This window comes from Gobius niger (genome assembly GCF_951799975.1).
Source record: "Gobius niger genome assembly, chromosome: 2".
In the NCBI taxonomy this organism is placed as follows: Eukaryota; Metazoa; Chordata; class Actinopteri; order Gobiiformes; family Gobiidae; genus Gobius; species Gobius niger.
The window spans coordinates 3,670,639-3,690,604 of NC_136853.1; the positions used below are offsets into that span (position 1 = coordinate 3,670,639).

The 19,966-nt window shown below is 39.2% G+C and overlaps 1 protein-coding gene across 1 annotated transcript; it reads right to left on the reverse strand.

Moving 5' to 3' along the window:
* Positions 1-2,129: 2,129 nt before the first annotated feature.
* On the reverse strand, positions 2,130-19,640 carry LOC306959907 (uncharacterized protein; the record flags this gene model as incomplete). The annotated part of the gene is made up of 10 exons (XM_079552162.1): positions 2,130-2,313; positions 3,812-3,980; positions 5,002-5,056; positions 6,735-6,849; positions 7,121-7,433; positions 7,479-7,506; positions 9,306-9,736; positions 18,853-19,050; positions 19,305-19,523; positions 19,625-19,640. The coding sequence occupies 10 exons, from the start codon at positions 19,638-19,640 to the stop codon at positions 2,130-2,132; spliced, it is 1,728 nt and encodes a 575-aa protein (XP_079408288.1).
* Positions 19,641-19,966: the final 326 nt, after the last annotated feature.

The following is a 19,966-nucleotide window of genomic DNA, read 5'->3' on the forward strand; positions in this document are numbered from 1 at the left end:
CAGCCCAGACCGAGGGCGACCGCCTCTCTGTTTCTCCCACACACCAGACTCTCCTCTCACAGTTCAGGATTCAAATGGATAATAAACTTATAAGAGAGCAGATTAAAGCAGATCTCTGGAGGAGCGTTTCGGATCAGAATGGAGCCCCCTTTGCATAGAACCAGTTCAGTCCAACCCGCTCTGACCAGGTGTAAGTTTAGGAACCGAGACTAACGTGACGTGAACAGACGCTGGGCTCTGATTGGCCAATGGATCTGTTCTTCCCTGAGCTTAGACGAGTTGATCCGTACCTGTCTGGTCACTTCTAACTTCACCCCCGTTTGAAGCCATACGAATATACTGGGAGAGGCCAAATGCTAACAACATCTTTGGACGTTTTGCGTGACTGAGCGCACACAAAGACCAGACAGGTGCACATCAACTCATCTAAGCTCAGGTAAGAACATATCTCGGTGTGGGAAAACGGTGCCTGTTCCTTTAACATGCAGGTCATACAGATGTAATACTTCACCACATCAAAAGAAAACGTTTTATCGGCTGATGTTAGCACTAGCTTCATAGTTTTCCTTTTTCCTCTAGTATTTGCCTTGGCACCTCTGAATGATTGCATTGAACTATAGCGGTAACGACCCGGACACAGCGGCGTAACTGCACCGTCGACCAGCCTCTCCCGGCAGCTCGTTTTTCAAGCTCTCCTTTGTGAACTCGTGCCTCTCGCTGCAGACGTCGAGCTTTTAGCCCAGGATTAGCTTTGCTTTGTTCTCGAAGAGTAAACTCCGCTTCTCACTCACTCCAAACCAGTGTTAATTTCGTCGACTAAAATATTTAGTCTTAATTTTAGTCAAAGTGATTTTTTTGTGACTAAAATTGGACTAAAATTAAATTAAACGTTTCTCACGAGACTAAAACTGTGACTAAAATGTCCAGATATTTTAGTCGACTAAAATAAGACTAAATAAAAGTGAAAAAGAGAGACTAAAATCATCCAAACTTGTATTGACCGTCTGAAAGAGCCTCAGATCATGTAAATTCTCTGCCAAAGGATCAGCTCTGAGCTTTGTTCATGTGGAGCAGAAACATGAAGCAGGGGAACAACATTAAATATGATTATAATCAATATTATCAATGCAAAGTCCACTAGATTTGTCTTAAATTTAGTCGACTAAATTGACATGCAATTTTAGTCGACTAAAACTAGACTAAAATTGAAGATATTTTTTTGACTAAATCTCGACTAAAATTAAACTACATTTTAGTCAAAAGACTAAGACTAAAACTAAAATAAAATATTTAATTAACACTGCTCCAAACTGTCTTTCTGCTGCTCGATTAGCCTGCAGCGCCCTCTAGCGGCATGTGAAATTAGATTTGAATTAAAACAAATGAAAAAAATAATAATAATCACATTAGTCGCTCCGGAGTATTAGATGCACCCCCTGCCAAACTATGAAAAAAAGTCAGGATCGATACAGATGGAATCGGGTCATAGAAGGGGGCGTGGCTTCACCAAGGGGGAAAATAAAATCTTTCCCTCTTTTTAGCCATTTTCTGGTGGAATATGAACTTATCTATCACATATAAATAAAGTCCACTCTAACTCAGGCCCATATGGATGTTTTCTCACAGCAGATTGTTTTGTAGAAGTGAAAGAAACGTCAGTCATAGAAAGCACTAGCTGGCGTTAGCATTACAGCGATGCTAACATGTAGCATCATGTTAGCATTCTCCGTTATTCATGTATTTATGGGCTGTTGAACCACTTTGCTCCTCTCCATGTCTTTGTATCTTTATTTAGTAGAAACCATAGCATTTTTTGAATAATTAGAGAAAGTTTAGATTTTTCTCCAAATTGTTTTCCCCCTTAACTGTTTTCAAACATGACCATATATGGGCGATTCCAGAGAAAACAGTTATTGAGACAAAAAGAAACAACAACAATGCCCAAAACGAGCAGGATAATTATGTATTATTTCATTTCATGTCTTTGTATCAAAATTAGGCATTTCGGCTGAGTTTGGAGATTTCCAAAAGAGTGAAGAGACTTTGAACATATAAGAAAAGTCTTGACTCCTGATCAGAGTGGTCACTAAGGGTTCGGGCCTAAGGGAACATGAAAGTGTTTAGTCCGGTCAGGTCCTGGGCTCAGTCCGGTCCCAGTCGCTCCGTCCCGGTTCAGAGAGCTGCCGTAGAAATGAAGCCACTCGACAGTTCACGGCCTCGGTTTTCCTGCTGACCGTCTGCCCGGTTTTGCGGCTGACCCCGGTTTTGGCCGTGCACTTGGTTCCCTCCGCCGGGTTGATCTGCGCAAAATATCTGACAAAAACAAATTCAAATGAGTTTGTGCTGAAACGTCTCCAAGGAGGTACTGCCCCCTGCTGGTCAGACTGTGTTCCTGATCATTATTATTGGCCTCTATTGACTGTGACAACTGTTCGGTTTTACCCAAATCTAAAGCGTAACACCAGAGTAACACCTCATTTGAAAGCTAAGACCCAGAAACTCATCTAAGCTTCTTCTTCGTCACGTTTCTGTCCTCTTTAGTTTTGTTTTCATCACGTTTTTGGTGCTTTTTTAACATGTTTGCCGGCCCTGGCGGCCGCTTAGGGCGCCATCTGCTGGTGGAGGCGCCATCTGCTGGTGGAGGCGCCATCTGCTGGTGGAGGCGCCATCTGCTGGTGGAGGCGCCATCTGCTGGTGGAGGAGCCATCTGCTGGTGGAGGCGCCATCTGCTGGTGGAGGCGCCGAATTGCGCCGGAATTTTTGAACCCAATACTCCCGCCATAAACCACATCGCCGATTTTTGGACATAACTTTGGAACAGAAAGAAATAGAAACTTGCGGACTTTTGTGTTGGAAACTAGATATTTCAAGCTTTTATTTTTTAAAGCTATTCAAGAAATATACTTAAGAAGTGGAGGTTTCTCCTCCAAAAGAACTGTCGTGCGTTTTATAATGCACATGCCCTTTTTTTGATGAATAGATAATCATAATGTAAAATAACGATGATAATCAAAATAAAATAAAATAAAACATGCCTTAACCATATCCAGGGAGGATTGAAAAACAAAAGACAAACTATATCATGCTATTTTTTCTATTTGCGCCACATTGGTGAGGGCCGGCCCTGCATGTTTTGGTCACGATTGGCCTCGGGCTGCAACTAACGATTATTTTGTAATCGATTAATCTATCGATTACTTTTATGATTAATCGCTTGGCTGTGAAAGGTGTAGGAAAATGTGTTTTTTTTTAATTATTTTTTTATCACATTATAGCTTAAGTGGTGCTGTTGGAGGATGTGTTGATGGAGTTTAACTAAAGGGAAATGTTTTTGAAGGCTCTGTTAATGAAATTTACGATGTACAAAACACTACAGACCCTAAATATAAAATCAAAGTAGGGTTTCATCAAAAATACTATATTTTTTATCTCATTTTTGCTCCATTTTAGTCTGTGTGAACCAGAAAACGATTAATCAATTACTAAAATAGTTGTCGACTATTTCAATAATCGATTAATCGATTCGTCGTTTCAGCCCTAGATTGGCCACGGTTTTAGTGGCTCGATCTCAGTGACCGCGACCAAAGCAAAAATAGCATTGAAAACATGAAAACATGAAAACAAAAGCAAGAATAAAGCTTGGATGAGTTTAGCAGGTCTTAGCTTTCAAATGAGGCTGTAAACTTAAGTCCTGTTTCAGTCCCGCTTCAGTGCTGGGGGTGGAGTCCTGGTCCAGCCTCACCTCTGGATGAGCTCCAGCCTCACCTCTGGATGAGCTCCAGCCTCACCTCTGGATGAGCTCCAGCCTCACCTCTGGATGAGCTCCAGCGTAGTGCAGGCCGGTTCCTCGTAGTCCAGGTTAAAGACGTAGAAGCAGCAGAAGAAGACGGCGAGCGCGTCGGCGAAACTGGACTCGGCCTCGAAAACCACGGCTCCGTCCAGGCTCACCATCCAGCGGCGCGAGGCCAGGACCGAGTCTCCTGCAGAGACCAACATCTGAGCCACAGACACATGGAACCCTGCCCCCTGCTGGCCAGCCCTCACACCTGCGCAAGCAAACTGAGCAGCGCGGCCTAATGACATCAAGTTATTTCTTTATTTCTGTTTTTTTCTTTGCTTTGTACTGAAGTGACTTGTGAATTTACAGATCTTCCACACTGTATCGTTCTGTTTCCTGGTTCTAGATATGAAAAACCAAGCATTGTAAAGTTCTGGTCAGACCAGGGGCGGACTGGCCATATGTCCATTCTGGAAGAGCACAGAAGGGCCACCGGTCCCGCCTCAACCGAGCTTTACCCAAATCTAAAAGCTGAAAAGAAAAGCATCAAAATAGCGAGAAAAAGAGGATGAAAACAAAAGGCGACGAAAACGGGAGAAAAACACAACAAAAAATGATGGAATAAATAATGAAAAAACAACAAAAATATGACAAAAATGACGTGACAAAAAGTTACCATCACTTTTGTAGGTCTTAGCTTTCAAATGAGGCGTTACATTGTTGCTCTCCAGTCGAGAAGGTTTTAGATTTGGGTAAAGCCCAGTATTAAAATAAATATATATATATATACAAAAGGAATTCCGTGGAGCATGGTGCACCACAAGGTTCAATTTTGGGACCATTATTATTTATTATTTATATTAATGATTTTGCTTCTGTTTCTATGACCACATTTCCAATTCTTTTTGCTGATGATGCCAATAAAAAAAAAAGCCAAACTGGGGAAAATGCACTTGGTTAAGGGTGGTTAGAAGTTAAAATATGTATTTGTGGAAGTGTCACAATTACGTTAATTTGGGCCAGGCTGGTCAGAGTCCAGGGCTGTCTTTCAATCCCAGTCCGCCCCTGGGTCAGACCCTGGTCCTGTGACCTGATGTGCACAGTATGAGCAGGTCCAGGAGCGTTAAGGTCTGAGAGACTGAAACCATCTAAACAAACACATCCATAATATATATATAATAATATATACATAATATAATGAACATGTGACTGAGGCGTCTCACCCACAGCGATGATCCTCGGAGCCGCAGGCAGAGACACGGAGCTCTCGATCCACGACTTCCACACGTTTTGCTTCAGACAAAACATCAACAATCAGAACCACAGGAACAAAACAGAACAAAAAGGTTCAGGTAATATCGGGATCGGAATAGTATCGAAAAGCAGGGACTGAATATAAAATCTTTATATTCAAGTTTTGATGCTGTTGGTCGTCAAAACAAAACAAAAAAAGGGAAACACAAGTTGAAAAATTGGGAAAATTTGGGGCAAAAAAGAGGAACAAAATGTGAACATTTAGGGGGAAAAACAAAAATAGTCAAAAATGAGGCGAAAAGCAAATGATACAAATGCAAAAGAAATGAAATGGAAGGAAACAGAATAAATGACCATTATTAATCTGTTTTAATAGAATAAAAAAGTAGGGATGCACCGATCCGATACTGGTGTCGGATATCGGAGCAGATACTGAAAAAAATACAATATCTGGTATCGGCTACAAATCCGATACTGGACCGATACCAGCTTTGGCTCAACGCCTTAAAAACATAACTTTCACCGACTAAATCTAAGTTAATATGGACGTGCCGTATGTCAGTGTAAAGCTAAGAACCAGAGGAATTCAATCGCTGACTTAGATTTCACCTCCACAAAACTCTAAGGCAGGATCTCCAACCTTTTACACAATATGAACATCGGAGAGCTACCTATGTTCAAAAGTACTTGAAAAATGCAATGTTCACCCAGGAGAATTACTTGCCAAGATGGAATTCAAAGAAAGTGACTTGAGTTTAGTCCTTATACTTCACTATATTAAACCAACTGTTCACAGATTGTGTTCAGCATGTTCAGAACTAACAGAAAATGCATCTAAATTTGAGTTATGAAGCGTGTAGAGATGTAGAAAGTCTTTGGCGAGCGACCTGGAGAGGCTTGGCGAGCTACTGGTTGGAGATACCTGGTCTAAGGTTAGCAAGAGCATGCTAACGCTAGCGAAAACTAATCAAGGCTGGGTCAGAAACTATGATAGAAACACCTAGAGTGGCCAAATTTTAAAAAAATCGGCCACTGCTGAAGCAAAGTGTTTGTATTTTAGAAATGACTGACCAAACATGATGATGATGATGATGATGAAGAAGATGATGATGATGATGATGATGATGATGATGATGATGATGATGATGATGATGAAGATGATCACTTCAGGCGAGTTGATCATAATAAAAGCCTGTCATTTACTCAAGGATATTCAATGTAGAAAAGTCACCCTCATTAAAGGAACAGGCCACCACTCTTCCAGACTGAGATATGTTCTTACCTGAGCTTAGACGAGTTGATACGTACCTGTCTGGTCTTTGTGTGTGCTCTCAGTCAGGCAAAACGACCAAAGATGTTGTTAGCATTTGGCCTCTCCCAGTATATTCCTATAGCTCCAAACGGGGTGAAGTTAGAAGCGACCGAGCTCTTCGGGCCCAAAGACCAGACAGGTGCGGATCAACTCGTCTAAGCTCAGGTAAGAACAGAACAGCGGTGGACTGTTCCTTTAAATGTATATCCAAGAGTTTATCAAGAAAGTCTTTTGGTATCGGTAAATATCAGATATCGGCAGACACTCAAACCCCAGTATCGGTATCGGAAGCAAAAACCCTGGATCAGTTCATCTCTAGAAAAAGTATCGTTCAGGTATCGGTATCAAAGACCAAGTATCGTTACTGAGCAGAACTGAACTCGGACTGACCTGGGCCTGGATGACACGGCCTCCTCCTTCTCCAGGAAGTGCTTCATGACCAGGAGCACGGCCGAGAGCCCCGTCTGCCTCCGGTCCGTGTCGGTCCAGTCCAGGAGTCTCCACAGGTCCCTGGTCTGGTCCCTGGTCTGGTCTCTGGTCTGGTCCCTGGTCTGGTCCCTGGTCTGGTCCCTGGTCTGGTCTCTGGTCTCTGGTCTGGTCCCTGGTCTGGTCCCTGCTCTGGTCCCTGCTCTGGTCCCTGGTCTGGTCTCTGGTCTGGTCCCTGGTCTGGTCCCTGGTCTGGTCCCTGGTCTGGTCCCTGGTCTGGTCCCTGGTCTGGTCCCTGGTCTGGTCCCTGGTCTGGTCCCTGGTCTGGTCCCTGGTCTGGTCCCTGGTCTGGTCCCTGGTCTGGTCCCTGGTCTGGTGTTGGTCCCGGTTCTGTCTCCAGAAGAAGGTCCGGATCCGGGCGCCTTTGGTCTGCAGCGCCTCCTTCAGGCGCGGCAGGAGGTCGACCCCGGTGAGGGTCCGGAAGTGCTCGCTCAGACACGACTTGGTGAAGAGGAACAGGAACCGGGCCTTCAGCGCGGCCGCGTTTAACACCGGGCTGGAGTTGATGATCCGCCGCTGCAGCGCGAACGTCAGCGCCATCAGCGCCGCCACCTGAGGCGAGTCTGCGGCGCCCGCCCCGCACGCCGCCAACACGTCCACCAGCTCCCTGCGTTTACTCTCCAGACTGGACTGGTCCAGTTCACGAGCTCACGCAGCCGTAACTCCGCCTCCTGCACTGCAAACAGTCATCACAGCAGGTTCAACGTTTCAAATCTGAAGTCACTTCACCTGATCTGAGAAGCTTCTGACTCGTTTCAACACATTTTGTCTTTATTTCAGGTGTTTTTCTTTGCCAGTGGGAAAAGAACATTGGTCTGATCCCACTGGAAGTTTTAGTTTCTTATTTAAAGCGAGATTTCCTCTGAACTCGGGCTGAGCGATTCACTTTGGAGGATTAGGATTATAATCGATTTGATTGGAAATAAACTTAAAAAGGTCTCCTGTCCTGGATGTTTGACATAGGGCCTCATTTCTTTGTTATCCAGAGTTTGATATTTTTATTGTAGTTCATGCAGTTCTTATATTTGAAGAGTCTCGTGGCGCTAGGCTAATGCAAGGCTAGTGCATTTCTATGGTATCAGCTAGCCTGCAGTAAAAACAGTGTGACCCGTATCTTCAGGTCAGAAGTTTTGTTACTAATGTATTGAAGTCGACTGTGCAGCCCCCACTGTCCACTACAGAAAACATGGCTGTTAACCATCATCACAGTAGGGGCCTACTTTCCAAATTGTATAATATCTTGATGACAGCCTCAAAAGAAAGTAGTCTTTCATAATTGCAAGCCTGGAGATCCGATATGGAACCAGACATTTCAGTTGAGGAGCGGAATAACTCCTGTTCACTCACACAAAAACAAACTGTCAACACAAGATTCCGATTAGTGCAGTACAAGTACATCACAGCAGTGAAACTCCATCATTTAACCCTCATATTCCTGATGATTGTGTCACATGTGGTAAAGAAAAGGGGACACTTTATCATTGTGTGTGGCAGTGTGAGGAAATTCAAATCGTTTGGAAGCAAATTTGTGGCTCATTTCTGATTTCATTGAATGTAGAATGCCCTTAGATGGTAAACTCTGTATATTGCAAATCTTTCCAAATAACTTCAAATGTAATACAAAAAACACCAACCATTTTTGTTTGGTGCAGGCGAAACTTGTGATGGCTTTGAAATGGAAGGACAGAGACTGACCTGGAGTGAAACAGTGGATTAAAGTGATGAGCAGTAACTTAGCGCTGGAGAAACTGACACGGCCAAAGGAAAACTGGAGGACTTTAAAGACATGTGGCTGCCCTTTCTACGCCTTGTAAAAGACTTTGATTTGTAGAAAATCATTTTGTTGTAATTGAGTGAAGGGAGGGTTTTAGGGAGGGGGGAGGGTTTTTATTTTATTTTCTTGTGTTTGTGTATGTGTGTGTTAAAATTGAAAATTCCAATAAACATATTTGTAAAAAAAAACACAAAAAAAAACAGTGTGACCCGCTCCACACTTATAACACCAGACTAACCATATACATGTCTGTGTCCATACAATCATTTTAACCATTTTTCATTTAAAATAACTTATATTTGAGCAGCATCAGCTTCGTGGTTATCTAAGCTACGCAGCGGCGGAGTGATCTGCTAGAAAATAGTCCCTCAAAATGTGATCATTCATGTGATGCAGGTCAGTTATATTCCAAACATGACTCTATGGACACAGACATGTATATGGTTAGTCTGGTGTTATAAGTGATTTGCCTCAGGTGCTCTGTGGAGCGGGTCACACTGTTTTTAATGCAGGCTAGCTGATACCATAGACATGCACTAGCCTTGCATTAGCCTAGCGCCACGAAACTCTTCAAATATAAGAACTGCATGAATTACAATAAAAATTATCTCCAGAAATCAGCAACACTGTGGATAACGAGGACATGAGGCCCTATGTCAGAGACCCTGAACCCTCCCTTTAAGCCAGAGCTTGATATTTACTTTCTGCAGGGTTTGTGGACACGGCGGCGCCGGCTTCGCTGAGCGCGCTGCTCGGGGCCGGCGTCTCCTCAGAGGGGCTCGTCCTCCGCGGTTCAGGTTGTCCACTCTGGACTTGAGCTGGTTGAGCAGAGAGAAGTATCCGGAGCCGAGCTGCTCCCCCTCCTCGGTGCGGTCGGCGAAGGTCAGCAGGTAGTTGGAGACGATCATCTTGGCCACGTCCACACAGGCGGAGCGGGTGGGGTTGGCGCAGCGCTGCCTCATGGCGTCCACCACGGCGCGCACCATGGCACGGCGGTCTGCGGCGCTCGCCCGCTCGCCCCGCGACATGGCGAGAGAGAGGGAGGGGCTGATGTGGTCCCAGGGGATCTGGAAGGTCTGCACCCAGGAGTGAGGCACCCGCAGGGAGAAGGAGACGGGGGAAACCTGGAGATCTGACACACAGACAAACACGTGATGCCCTTCCATCTTTATCCTCCCGTTTACCTGAGGCCATGTTTTATTAACCTCTTACCACCCGCCAAAACATAATGCATTCTCTCCTCTTTTCTGCTGGATTTTTGTCTTTTTTTCTGCTGGATTTTTGTCTTTTTTCTGCTGGATTTTTGTCTTTTTTCTGCTGGATTTTTGTCTTTTTTTCTGCTGGATTTTTGTCTTTTTTTCTGCTGGATTTTTGTCTTTTTTCTGCTGGATTTTTGTCTTTTTTCTGCTGGATTTTTGTCATTTTTTTGCTGGATTTTTGTCTTTTTTCTGCTGGATTTTTGTCTTTTTTTCTGCTGGATTTTTGTCTTTTTTCTGCTGGATTTTCGTCTTTTTTCTGCTGGATTTTTGTCACTTTTTGCTGGATTTTTGTCATTTTTTTGCTGGATTTTTGTCTTTTTTCTGCTGGATTTTTGTCTTTTTTTCTGCTGGATTTTTGTCTTTTTTCTGCTGGATTTTTGTCATTTTTCTGCTGGATTTTTGTCTTTTTTCTGCTGGATTTTTGTCTTTTTTCTGCTGGATTTTTGTCATTTTTTTGCTGGATTTTTGTCATTTTTCTGCTGGATTTTTGTCATTTTTTTGCTGGATTTTTGTCTTTTTTTTGCTGGATTTTTGTCTTTTTCTGCTGGATTTTTGTCTTTTTTCTGCTGGATTTTTGTCTTTTTTCTGCTGGATTTTTGTCACTTTTTGCTGGATTTTTGTCATTTTTTGCTGGATTTTTGTCATTTTTTCTGCTGGATTTTTGTCTTTTTTTCTGCTGGATTTTTGTCTTTTTTCTGCTGGATATTTGTCTTTTTCTGCTGGATTTTTGTCTTTTTTCTGCTGGATTTTTGTCATTTTTTTGCTGGATTTTTGTCTTTTTTCTGCTGGATTTTTGTCATTTTTTTGCTGGATTTTTGTCTTTTTTTCTGCTGGATTTTTGTCTTTTTTCTGCTGGATTTTTGTCACTTTTTGCTGGATTTTTGTCATTTTTTTGCTGGATTTTTGTCTTTTTTCTGCTGGATTTTTGTCATTTTTTTGCTGGATTTTTGTCTTTTTTTCTGCTGGATTTTTGTCTTTTTTCTGCTGGATTTTTGTCTTTTTTCTGCTGGATTTTTGTCACTTTTTGCTGGATTTTTGTCATTTTTTTGCTGGATTTTTGTCTTTTTTCTGCTGGATTTTTGTCATTTTTTTGCTGAATTTTTGTCTTTTTTTCTGCTGGATTTTTGTCTTTTTTCTGCTGGATTTTTGTCTTTTTTCTGCTGGATTTTTGTCACTTTTTGCTGGATTTTTGTCATTTTTTTGCTGAATTTTTGTCTTTTTTCTGCTGGATTTTTGTCACTTTTTGCTGGATTTTTGTCTTTTGTCTGCTGGATTTTTGTCTTTTTTCTGCTGGATTTTTGTCTTTTTTCTGCTGGATCTTTGTCATTTTTTTGCTGGATTTTTTTCATTTTTTTGCTGGATTTTTGTCATTTTTTTGCTGGATTTTTGTCATTTTTCTGCTGGATTTTTGTCATTTTTCTGCTGGATTTTTGTCATTTTTTTTGCTGGATTTTTGTCATTTTTTTGCTGGATTTTTGTCATTTTTTTGCTGGATTTTTGTCATTTTTTTGCTGGATTTTTGTCATTTTTTTGCTGCCCTTTTGTCACCTTTTTGTTGAGTTTTTGTCATTTTTGTTGCTTTTTTTGGTCACTTTTTAGCACAGTTTACATAGTTTACATCCTGATTTTCTTTTTTGTCGCTGTTTTGAAGAAGCTTTTAGATTTGGAGAATTTGGAGAACAGGAGAAAACATGTTCAGGTGGGAGTTAAGAGGTTGCCCTTCCATCTTCATCCTCCCGTTTACCTGAGGCCACATGTTTTATTAACCTCTTACCACCCGCCAAAACATAATGCATTCTCTCCTCTTTTCTGCTGGATTTTTGTCTTTTTTTCTGCTGGATTTTTGTCTTTTTTCTGCTGGATTTTTGTCTTTTTTCTGCTGGATTTTTGTCACTTTTTTCTGGATTTTTGTCATTTTTTTGCTGGATTTTTGTCTTTTTTCTGCTGGATTTTTGTCACTTTTTGCTGGATTTTTGTCTTTTTTCTGCTGGATTTTTGTCTTTTTTCTGCTGGATCTTTGTCATTTTTTTGCTGGATTTTTGTCATTTTTTTGCTGGATTTTTGTCATTTTTCTGCTGGATTTTTGTCATTTTTCTGCTGGATTTTTGTCATTTTTCTGCTGGATTTTTGTCATTTTTTTTGCTGGATTTTTGTCACTTTTTGCTGGATTTTTGTCATTTTTTTGCTGGATTTTTGTCTTTTTTTATGCTGGATTTTTGTCTTTTTTCTGCTGGATTTTTGTCACTTTTTGCTGGATTTTTGTCATTTTTTATGCTGGATTTTTGTCTTTTTTCTGCTGGATTTTTGTCACTTTTTGCTGGATTTTTGTCATTTTTTTGCTGGATTTTTGTCTTTTTTCTGCTGGATTTTTGTCACTTTTTGCTGGATTTTTGTCTTTTTTCTGCTGGATTTTTGTCATTTTTCTGCTGGATCTTTGTCATTTTTTTGCTGGATTTTTGTCATTTTTCTGCTGGATTTTTGTCATTTTTCTGCTGGATTTTTGTCATTTTTCTGCTGGATTTTTGTCATTTTTCTGCTGGATTTTTGTCATTTTTTTTGCTGGATTTTTGTCATTTTTTTGCTGGATTTTTGTCATTTTTTTGCTGCCCTTTTGTCACCTTTTTGTTGAGTTTTTGTCACCTTTTTGTTGAGTTTTTGTCATTTTTGTTGCTTTTTTTGGTCACTTTTTAGCACAGTTTACATAGTTTACATCCTCATTTTCTTTTTTGTCGCTGTTTTGAAGAAGCTTTTACATTTGGAGAATTTGGAGAACAGGAGAAAACATGTTCAGGTGGGAGTTAAGAGGTTGCCCTTCCATCTTCATCCTCCCGTTTACCTGAGGCCACATGTTTTATTAACCTCTTACCACCCGCCAAAACATAATGCATTCTCTCCTCTTTTCTGCTGGATTTTTGTCTTTTTTTCTGCTGGATTTTTGTCTTTTTTCTGCTGGATTTTTGTCTTTTTTCTGCTGGATTTTTGTCACTTTTTTCTGGATTTTTGTCATTTTTTTGCTGGATTTTTGTCTTTTTTCTGCTGGATTTTTGTCACTTTTTGCTGGATTTTTGTCTTTTTTCTGCTGGATTTTTGTCTTTTTTCTGCTGGATCTTTGTCATTTTTTTGCTGGATTTTTGTCATTTTTTTGCTGGATTTTTGTCATTTTTCTGCTGGATTTTTGTCATTTTTCTGCTGGATTTTTGTCATTTTTCTGCTGGATTTTTGTCATTTTTTTTGCTGGATTTTTGTCACTTTTTGCTGGATTTTTGTCATTTTTTTGCTGGATTTTTGTCTTTTTTTATGCTGGATTTTTGTCTTTTTTCTGCTGGATTTTTGTCACTTTTTGCTGGATTTTTGTCATTTTTTATGCTGGATTTTTGTCTTTTTTCTGCTGGATTTTTGTCACTTTTTGCTGGATTTTTGTCATTTTTTTGCTGGATTTTTGTCTTTTTTCTGCTGGATTTTTGTCACTTTTTGCTGGATTTTTGTCTTTTTTCTGCTGGATTTTTGTCATTTTTCTGCTGGATCTTTGTCATTTTTTTGCTGGATTTTTGTCATTTTTCTGCTGGATTTTTGTCATTTTTCTGCTGGATTTTTGTCATTTTTCTGCTGGATTTTTGTCATTTTTCTGCTGGATTTTTGTCATTTTTTTTGCTGGATTTTTGTCATTTTTTTGCTGGATTTTTGTCATTTTTTTGCTGCCCTTTTGTCACCTTTTTGTTGAGTTTTTGTCACCTTTTTGTTGAGTTTTTGTCATTTTTGTTGCTTTTTTTGGTCACTTTTTAGCACAGTTTACATAGTTTACATCCTCATTTTCTTTTTTGTCGCTGTTTTGAAGAAGCTTTTACATTTGGAGAATTTGGAGAACAGGAGAAAACATGTTCAGGTGGGAGTTAAGAGGTTGCCCTTCCATCTTCATCCTCCCGTTTACCTGAGGCCACATGTTTTATTAACCTCTTACCACCCGCCAAAACATAATGCATTCTCTCCTCTTTTCTGCTGGATTTTTGTCTTTTTTTCTGCTGGATTTTTGTCTTTTTTCTGCTGGATTTTTGTCTTTTTTCTGCTGGATTTTTGTCACTTTTTTTCTGGATTTTTGTCATTTTTTTGCTGGATTTTTGTCTTTTTTCTGCTGGATTTTTGTCACTTTTTGCTGGATTTTTGTCTTTTTTCTGCTGGATTTTTGTCTTTTTTCTGCTGGATCTTTGTCATTTTTTTGCTGGATTTTTGTCATTTTTTTGCTGGATTTTTGTCATTTTTCTGCTGGATTTTTGTCATTTTTCTGCTGGATTTTTGTCATTTTTCTGCTGGATTTTTGTCATTTTTTTTGCTGGATTTTTGTCACTTTTTGCTGGATTTTTGTCATTTTTTTGCTGGATTTTTGTCTTTTTTTATGCTGGATTTTTGTCTTTTTTCTGCTGGATTTTTGTCACTTTTTGCTGGATTTTTGTCATTTTTTATGCTGGATTTTTGTCTTTTTTCTGCTGGATTTTTGTCACTTTTTGCTGGATTTTTGTCATTTTTTTGCTGGATTTTTGTCTTTTTTCTGCTGGATTTTTGTCACTTTTTGCTGGATTTTTGTCTTTTTTCTGCTGGATTTTTGTCATTTTTCTGCTGGATCTTTGTCATTTTTTTGCTGGATTTTTGTCATTTTTCTGCTGGATTTTTGTCATTTTTCTGCTGGATTTTTGTCATTTTTCTGCTGGATTTTTGTCATTTTTCTGCTGGATTTTTGTCATTTTTTTTGCTGGATTTTTGTCATTTTTTTGCTGGATTTTTGTCATTTTTTTGCTGCCCTTTTGTCACCTTTTTGTTGAGTTTTTGTCACCTTTTTGTTGAGTTTTTGTCATTTTTGTTGCTTTTTTTGGTCACTTTTTAGCACAGTTTACATAGTTTACATCCTCATTTTCTTTTTTGTCGCTGTTTTGAAGAAGCTTTTACATTTGGAGAATTTGGAGAACAGGAGAAAACATGTTCAGGTGGGAGTTAAGAGGTTGCCCTTCCATCTTCATCCTCCCGTTTACCTGAGGCCACATGTTTTATTAACCTCTTACCACCCGCCAAAACATAATGCATTCTCTCCTCTTTTCTGCTGGATTTTTGTCATTTTTCTGCTGGATTTTTGTCATTTTTCTGCTGGATTTTTGTCATTTTTCTGCTGGATTTTTGTCATTTTTTTTGCTGGATTTTTGTCACTTTTTGCTGGATTTTTGTCATTTTTTTGCTGGATTTTTGTCTTTTTTTATGCTGGATTTTTGTCTTTTTTCTGCTGGATTTTTGTCACTTTTTGCTGGATTTTTGTCATTTTTTATGCTGGATTTTTGTCTTTTTTCTGCTGGATTTTTGTCACTTTTTGCTGGATTTTTGTCATTTTTTTGCTGGATTTTTGTCTTTTTTCTGCTGGATTTTTGTCACTTTTTGCTGGATTTTTGTCTTTTTTCTGCTGGATTTTTGTCATTTTTCTGCTGGATCTTTGTCATTTTTTTGCTGGATTTTTGTCATTTTTCTGCTGGATTTTTGTCATTTTTCTGCTGGATTTTTGTCATTTTTCTGCTGGATTTTTGTCATTTTTCTGCTGGATTTTTGTCATTTTTTTTGCTGGATTTTTGTCATTTTTTTGCTGGATTTTTGTCATTTTTTTGCTGCCCTTTTGTCACCTTTTTGTTGAGTTTTTGTCACCTTTTTGTTGAGTTTTTGTCATTTTTGTTGCTTTTTTTGGTCACTTTTTAGCACAGTTTACATAGTTTACATCCTCATTTTCTTTTTTGTCGCTGTTTTGAAGAAGCTTTTACATTTGGAGAATTTGGAGAACAGGAGAAAACATGTTCAGGTGGGAGTTAAGAGGTTGCCCTTCCATCTTCATCCTCCCGTTTACCTGAGGCCACATGTTTTATTAACCTCTTACCACCCGCCAAAACATAATGCATTCTCTCCTCTTTTCTGCTGGATTTTTGTCTTTTTTTCTGCTGGATTTTTGTCTTTTTTCTGCTGGATTTTTGTCTTTTTTCTGCTGGATTTTTGTCACTTTTTTCTGGATTTTTGTCATTTTTTTGCTGGATTTTTGTCTTTTTTCTGCTGGATTTTTGTCACTTTTTGCTGGATTTTTGTCTTTTTTCTGCTGGATTTTTGTCTTTTTTCTGCTGGATCTTTGTCATTTTTTTGCTGGATTTTTGTCATTTTTTTGCTGGATTTTTGTCATTTTTCTGCTGGATTTTTGTCATTTTTCTGCTGGATTTTTGTCATTTTTCTGCTGGATTTTTGTCATTTTTTTTGCTGGATTTTTGTCACTTTTTGCTGGATTTTTGTCATTTTTTTGCTGGATTTTTGTCTTTTTTTATGCTGGATTTTTGTCTTTTTTCTGCTGGATTTTTGTCACTTTTTGCTGGATTTTTGTCATTTTTTATGCTGGATTTTTGTCTTTTTTCTGCTGGATTTTTGTCACTTTTTGCTGGATTTTTGTCATTTTTTTGCTGGATTTTTGTCTTTTTTCTGCTGGATTTTTGTCACTTTTTGCTGGATTTTTGTCTTTTTTCTGCTGGATTTTTGTCATTTTTCTGCTGGATCTTTGTCATTTTTTTGCTGGATTTTTGTCATTTTTCTGCTGGATTTTTGTCATTTTTCTGCTGGATTTTTGTCATTTTTCTGCTGGATTTTTGTCATTTTTCTGCTGGATTTTTGTCATTTTTTTTGCTGGATTTTTGTCATTTTTTTGCTGGATTTTTGTCATTTTTTTGCTGCCCTTTTGTCACCTTTTTGTTGAGTTTTTGTCACCTTTTTGTTGAGTTTTTGTCATTTTTGTTGCTTTTTTTGGTCACTTTTTAGCACAGTTTACATAGTTTACATCCTCATTTTCTTTTTTGTCGCTGTTTTGAAGAAGCTTTTACATTTGGAGAATTTGGAGAACAGGAGAAAACATGTTCAGGTGGGAGTTAAGAGGTTGCCCTTCCATCTTCATCCTCCCGTTTACCTGAGGCCACATGTTTTATTAACCTCTTACCACCCGCCAAAACATAATGCATTCTCTCCTCTTTTCTGCTGGATTTTTGTCTTTTTTTCTGCTGGATTTTTGTCTTTTTTCTGCTGGATTTTTGTCTTTTTTCTGCTGGATTTTTGTCACTTTTTTCTGGATTTTTGTCATTTTTTTGCTGGATTTTTGTCTTTTTTCTGCTGGATTTTTGTCACTTTTTGCTGGATTTTTGTCTTTTTTCTGCTGGATTTTTGTCTTTTTTCTGCTGGATCTTTGTCATTTTTTTGCTGGATTTTTGTCATTTTTTTGCTGGATTTTTGTCATTTTTCTGCTGGATTTTTGTCATTTTTCTGCTGGATTTTTGTCATTTTTCTGCTGGATTTTTGTCATTTTTTTTGCTGGATTTTTGTCACTTTTTGCTGGATTTTTGTCATTTTTTTGCTGGATTTTTGTCTTTTTTTATGCTGGATTTTTGTCTTTTTTCTGCTGGATTTTTGTCACTTTTTGCTGGATTTTTGTCATTTTTTATGCTGGATTTTTGTCTTTTTTCTGCTGGATTTTTGTCACTTTTTGCTGGATTTTTGTCATTTTTTTGCTGGATTTTTGTCTTTTTTCTGCTGGATTTTTGTCACTTTTTGCTGGATTTTTGTCTTTTTTCTGCTGGATTTTTGTCATTTTTCTGCTGGATCTTTGTCATTTTTTTGCTGGATTTTTGTCATTTTTCTGCTGGATTTTTGTCATTTTTCTGCTGGATTTTTGTCATTTTTCTGCTGGATTTTTGTCATTTTTCTGCTGGATTTTTGTCATTTTTTTTGCTGGATTTTTGTCATTTTTTTGCTGGATTTTTGTCATTTTTTTGCTGCCCTTTTGTCACCTTTTTGTTGAGTTTTTGTCACCTTTTTGTTGAGTTTTTGTCATTTTTGTTGCTTTTTTTGGTCACTTTTTAGCACAGTTTACATAGTTTACATCCTCATTTTCTTTTTTGTCGCTGTTTTGAAGAAGCTTTTACATTTGGAGAATTTGGAGAACAGGAGAAAACATGTTCAGGTGGGAGTTAAGAGGTTGCCCTTCCATCTTCATCCTCCCGTTTACCTGAGGCCACATGTTTTATTAACCTCTTACCACCCGCCAAAACATAATGCATTCTCTCCTCTTTTCTGCTGGATTTTTGTCTTTTTTTCTGCTGGATTTTTGTCTTTTTTCTGCTGGATTTTTGTCTTTTTTCTGCTGGATTTTTGTCACTTTTTTCTGGATTTTTGTCATTTTTTTGCTGGATTTTTGTCTTTTTTCTGCTGGATTTTTGTCACTTTTTGCTGGATTTTTGTCTTTTTTCTGCTGGATTTTTGTCTTTTTTCTGCTGGATCTTTGTCATTTTTTTGCTGGATTTTTGTCATTTTTTTGCTGGATTTTTGTCATTTTTCTGCTGGATTTTTGTCATTTTTCTGCTGGATTTTTGTCATTTTTCTGCTGGATTTTTGTCATTTTTTTTGCTGGATTTTTGTCACTTTTTGCTGGATTTTTGTCATTTTTTTGCTGGATTTTTGTCTTTTTTCTGCTGGATTTTTGTCACTTTTTGCTGGATTTTTGTCTTTTTTCTGCTGGATTTTTGTCATTTTTCTGCTGGATCTTTGTCATTTTTTTGCTGGATTTTTGTCATTTTTCTGCTGGATTTTTGTCATTTTTCTGCTGGATTTTTGTCATTTTTCTGCTGGATTTTTGTCATTTTTCTGCTGGATTTTTGTCATTTTTTTTGCTGGATTTTTGTCATTTTTTTGCTGGATTTTTGTCATTTTTTTGCTGCCCTTTTGTCACCTTTTTGTTGAGTTTTTGTCACCTTTTTGTTGAGTTTTTGTCATTTTTGTTGCTTTTTTTGGTCACTTTTTAGCACAGTTTACATAGTTTACATCCTCATTTTCTTTTTTGTCGCTGTTTTGAAGAAGCTTTTACATTTGGAGAATTTGGAGAACAGGAGAAAACATGTTCAGGTGGGAGTTAAGAGGTTAACCACAGAAGTCTGTCCCGTACCACTCCGCGGTGAGGAGAAGCCGTCGTCCTCGTGGTTCCTGAAGGCAGCACCGTCCACGTGTAAACTCCCGGGGTCGTGTTCCCGGTCGCAGCCCCGAGGGTCCCGAGGGTCCTGAGGGTCCTGAGGGTCTTCAGGGTCCGGGACCAGGAGCATGAGCGGGTCATAATCCAGGACCAGGTCAGAGTCCAGCTCCATCTCTGTCCCAGACGTGAAAGGGTTAAAATCACAGGTTATGGATAAACGAACACCTCGTTCCTCTGACGTCCCACAAATCAATCATTGAACCTGACCTGGGCTGAGGATGTCACCATTTCACATTCGGTCGATAATCGATTATTCACGATTATCGACCTAATGAAGGGATACTTAAAGCCGCCCTAAGCGATGTAGTTGCATTGTTCCGTCAGTAGGTGGAGCCGTGAACCTGCTCTAACCCTGAGCCTGGTCTTACCGTTCTCTGGGGAAGTTTCCGCTTTGATAAAAAGTCCGTCCTGCTGCGGGTCCGGGGTTCGGGTTTGCACCGGGGTCAGAAGAACCGGATTCAGGAATTGCTCTCGGTCCTGGACTGGACTGTGGACTCGGATCTGGAGTGGATTCTGGACCGAGGACTGGCCTCGGACCTGCTCCTCGGTCTTCACGGAGACCGTGCAGAGAGATGACCCTTCAGTCCCTGGTTTAAAAAGAAGACACTGTTCAAACGGAGCTGTGACTGTGACTCCTTCAGGCGTCAGCACACGGTCATGTATGTTAAGTTTACATACATGACCGTACATTGTAAACCCAACATAGTAACGTCTCATTCTCTCAGTACTTGTTTGTAAACGTGTGCACAGGACACGATAAAGTCTCAATGTGAACTTCACCTGGAAAACTCAGGAAGGAATAATGTTATCAATGTAAAGTCATTTTGTGCTTTTATTATTTGATTATTGATTTAATCCAACTTTTAAATCAAAATTTAAAGTCTAAGAGTTTAATGGCCGGAGCCCCATAACCCAGAGCTAGCACTAATTTTGTAAAGTGGTTCAGGATAATTGAGAAATGACCTAAAAGTGCTTGAAAAATTAACACTTTGAGGCCGAGCTGTTTCGGGGATTTATCTGCAGAGTCGAC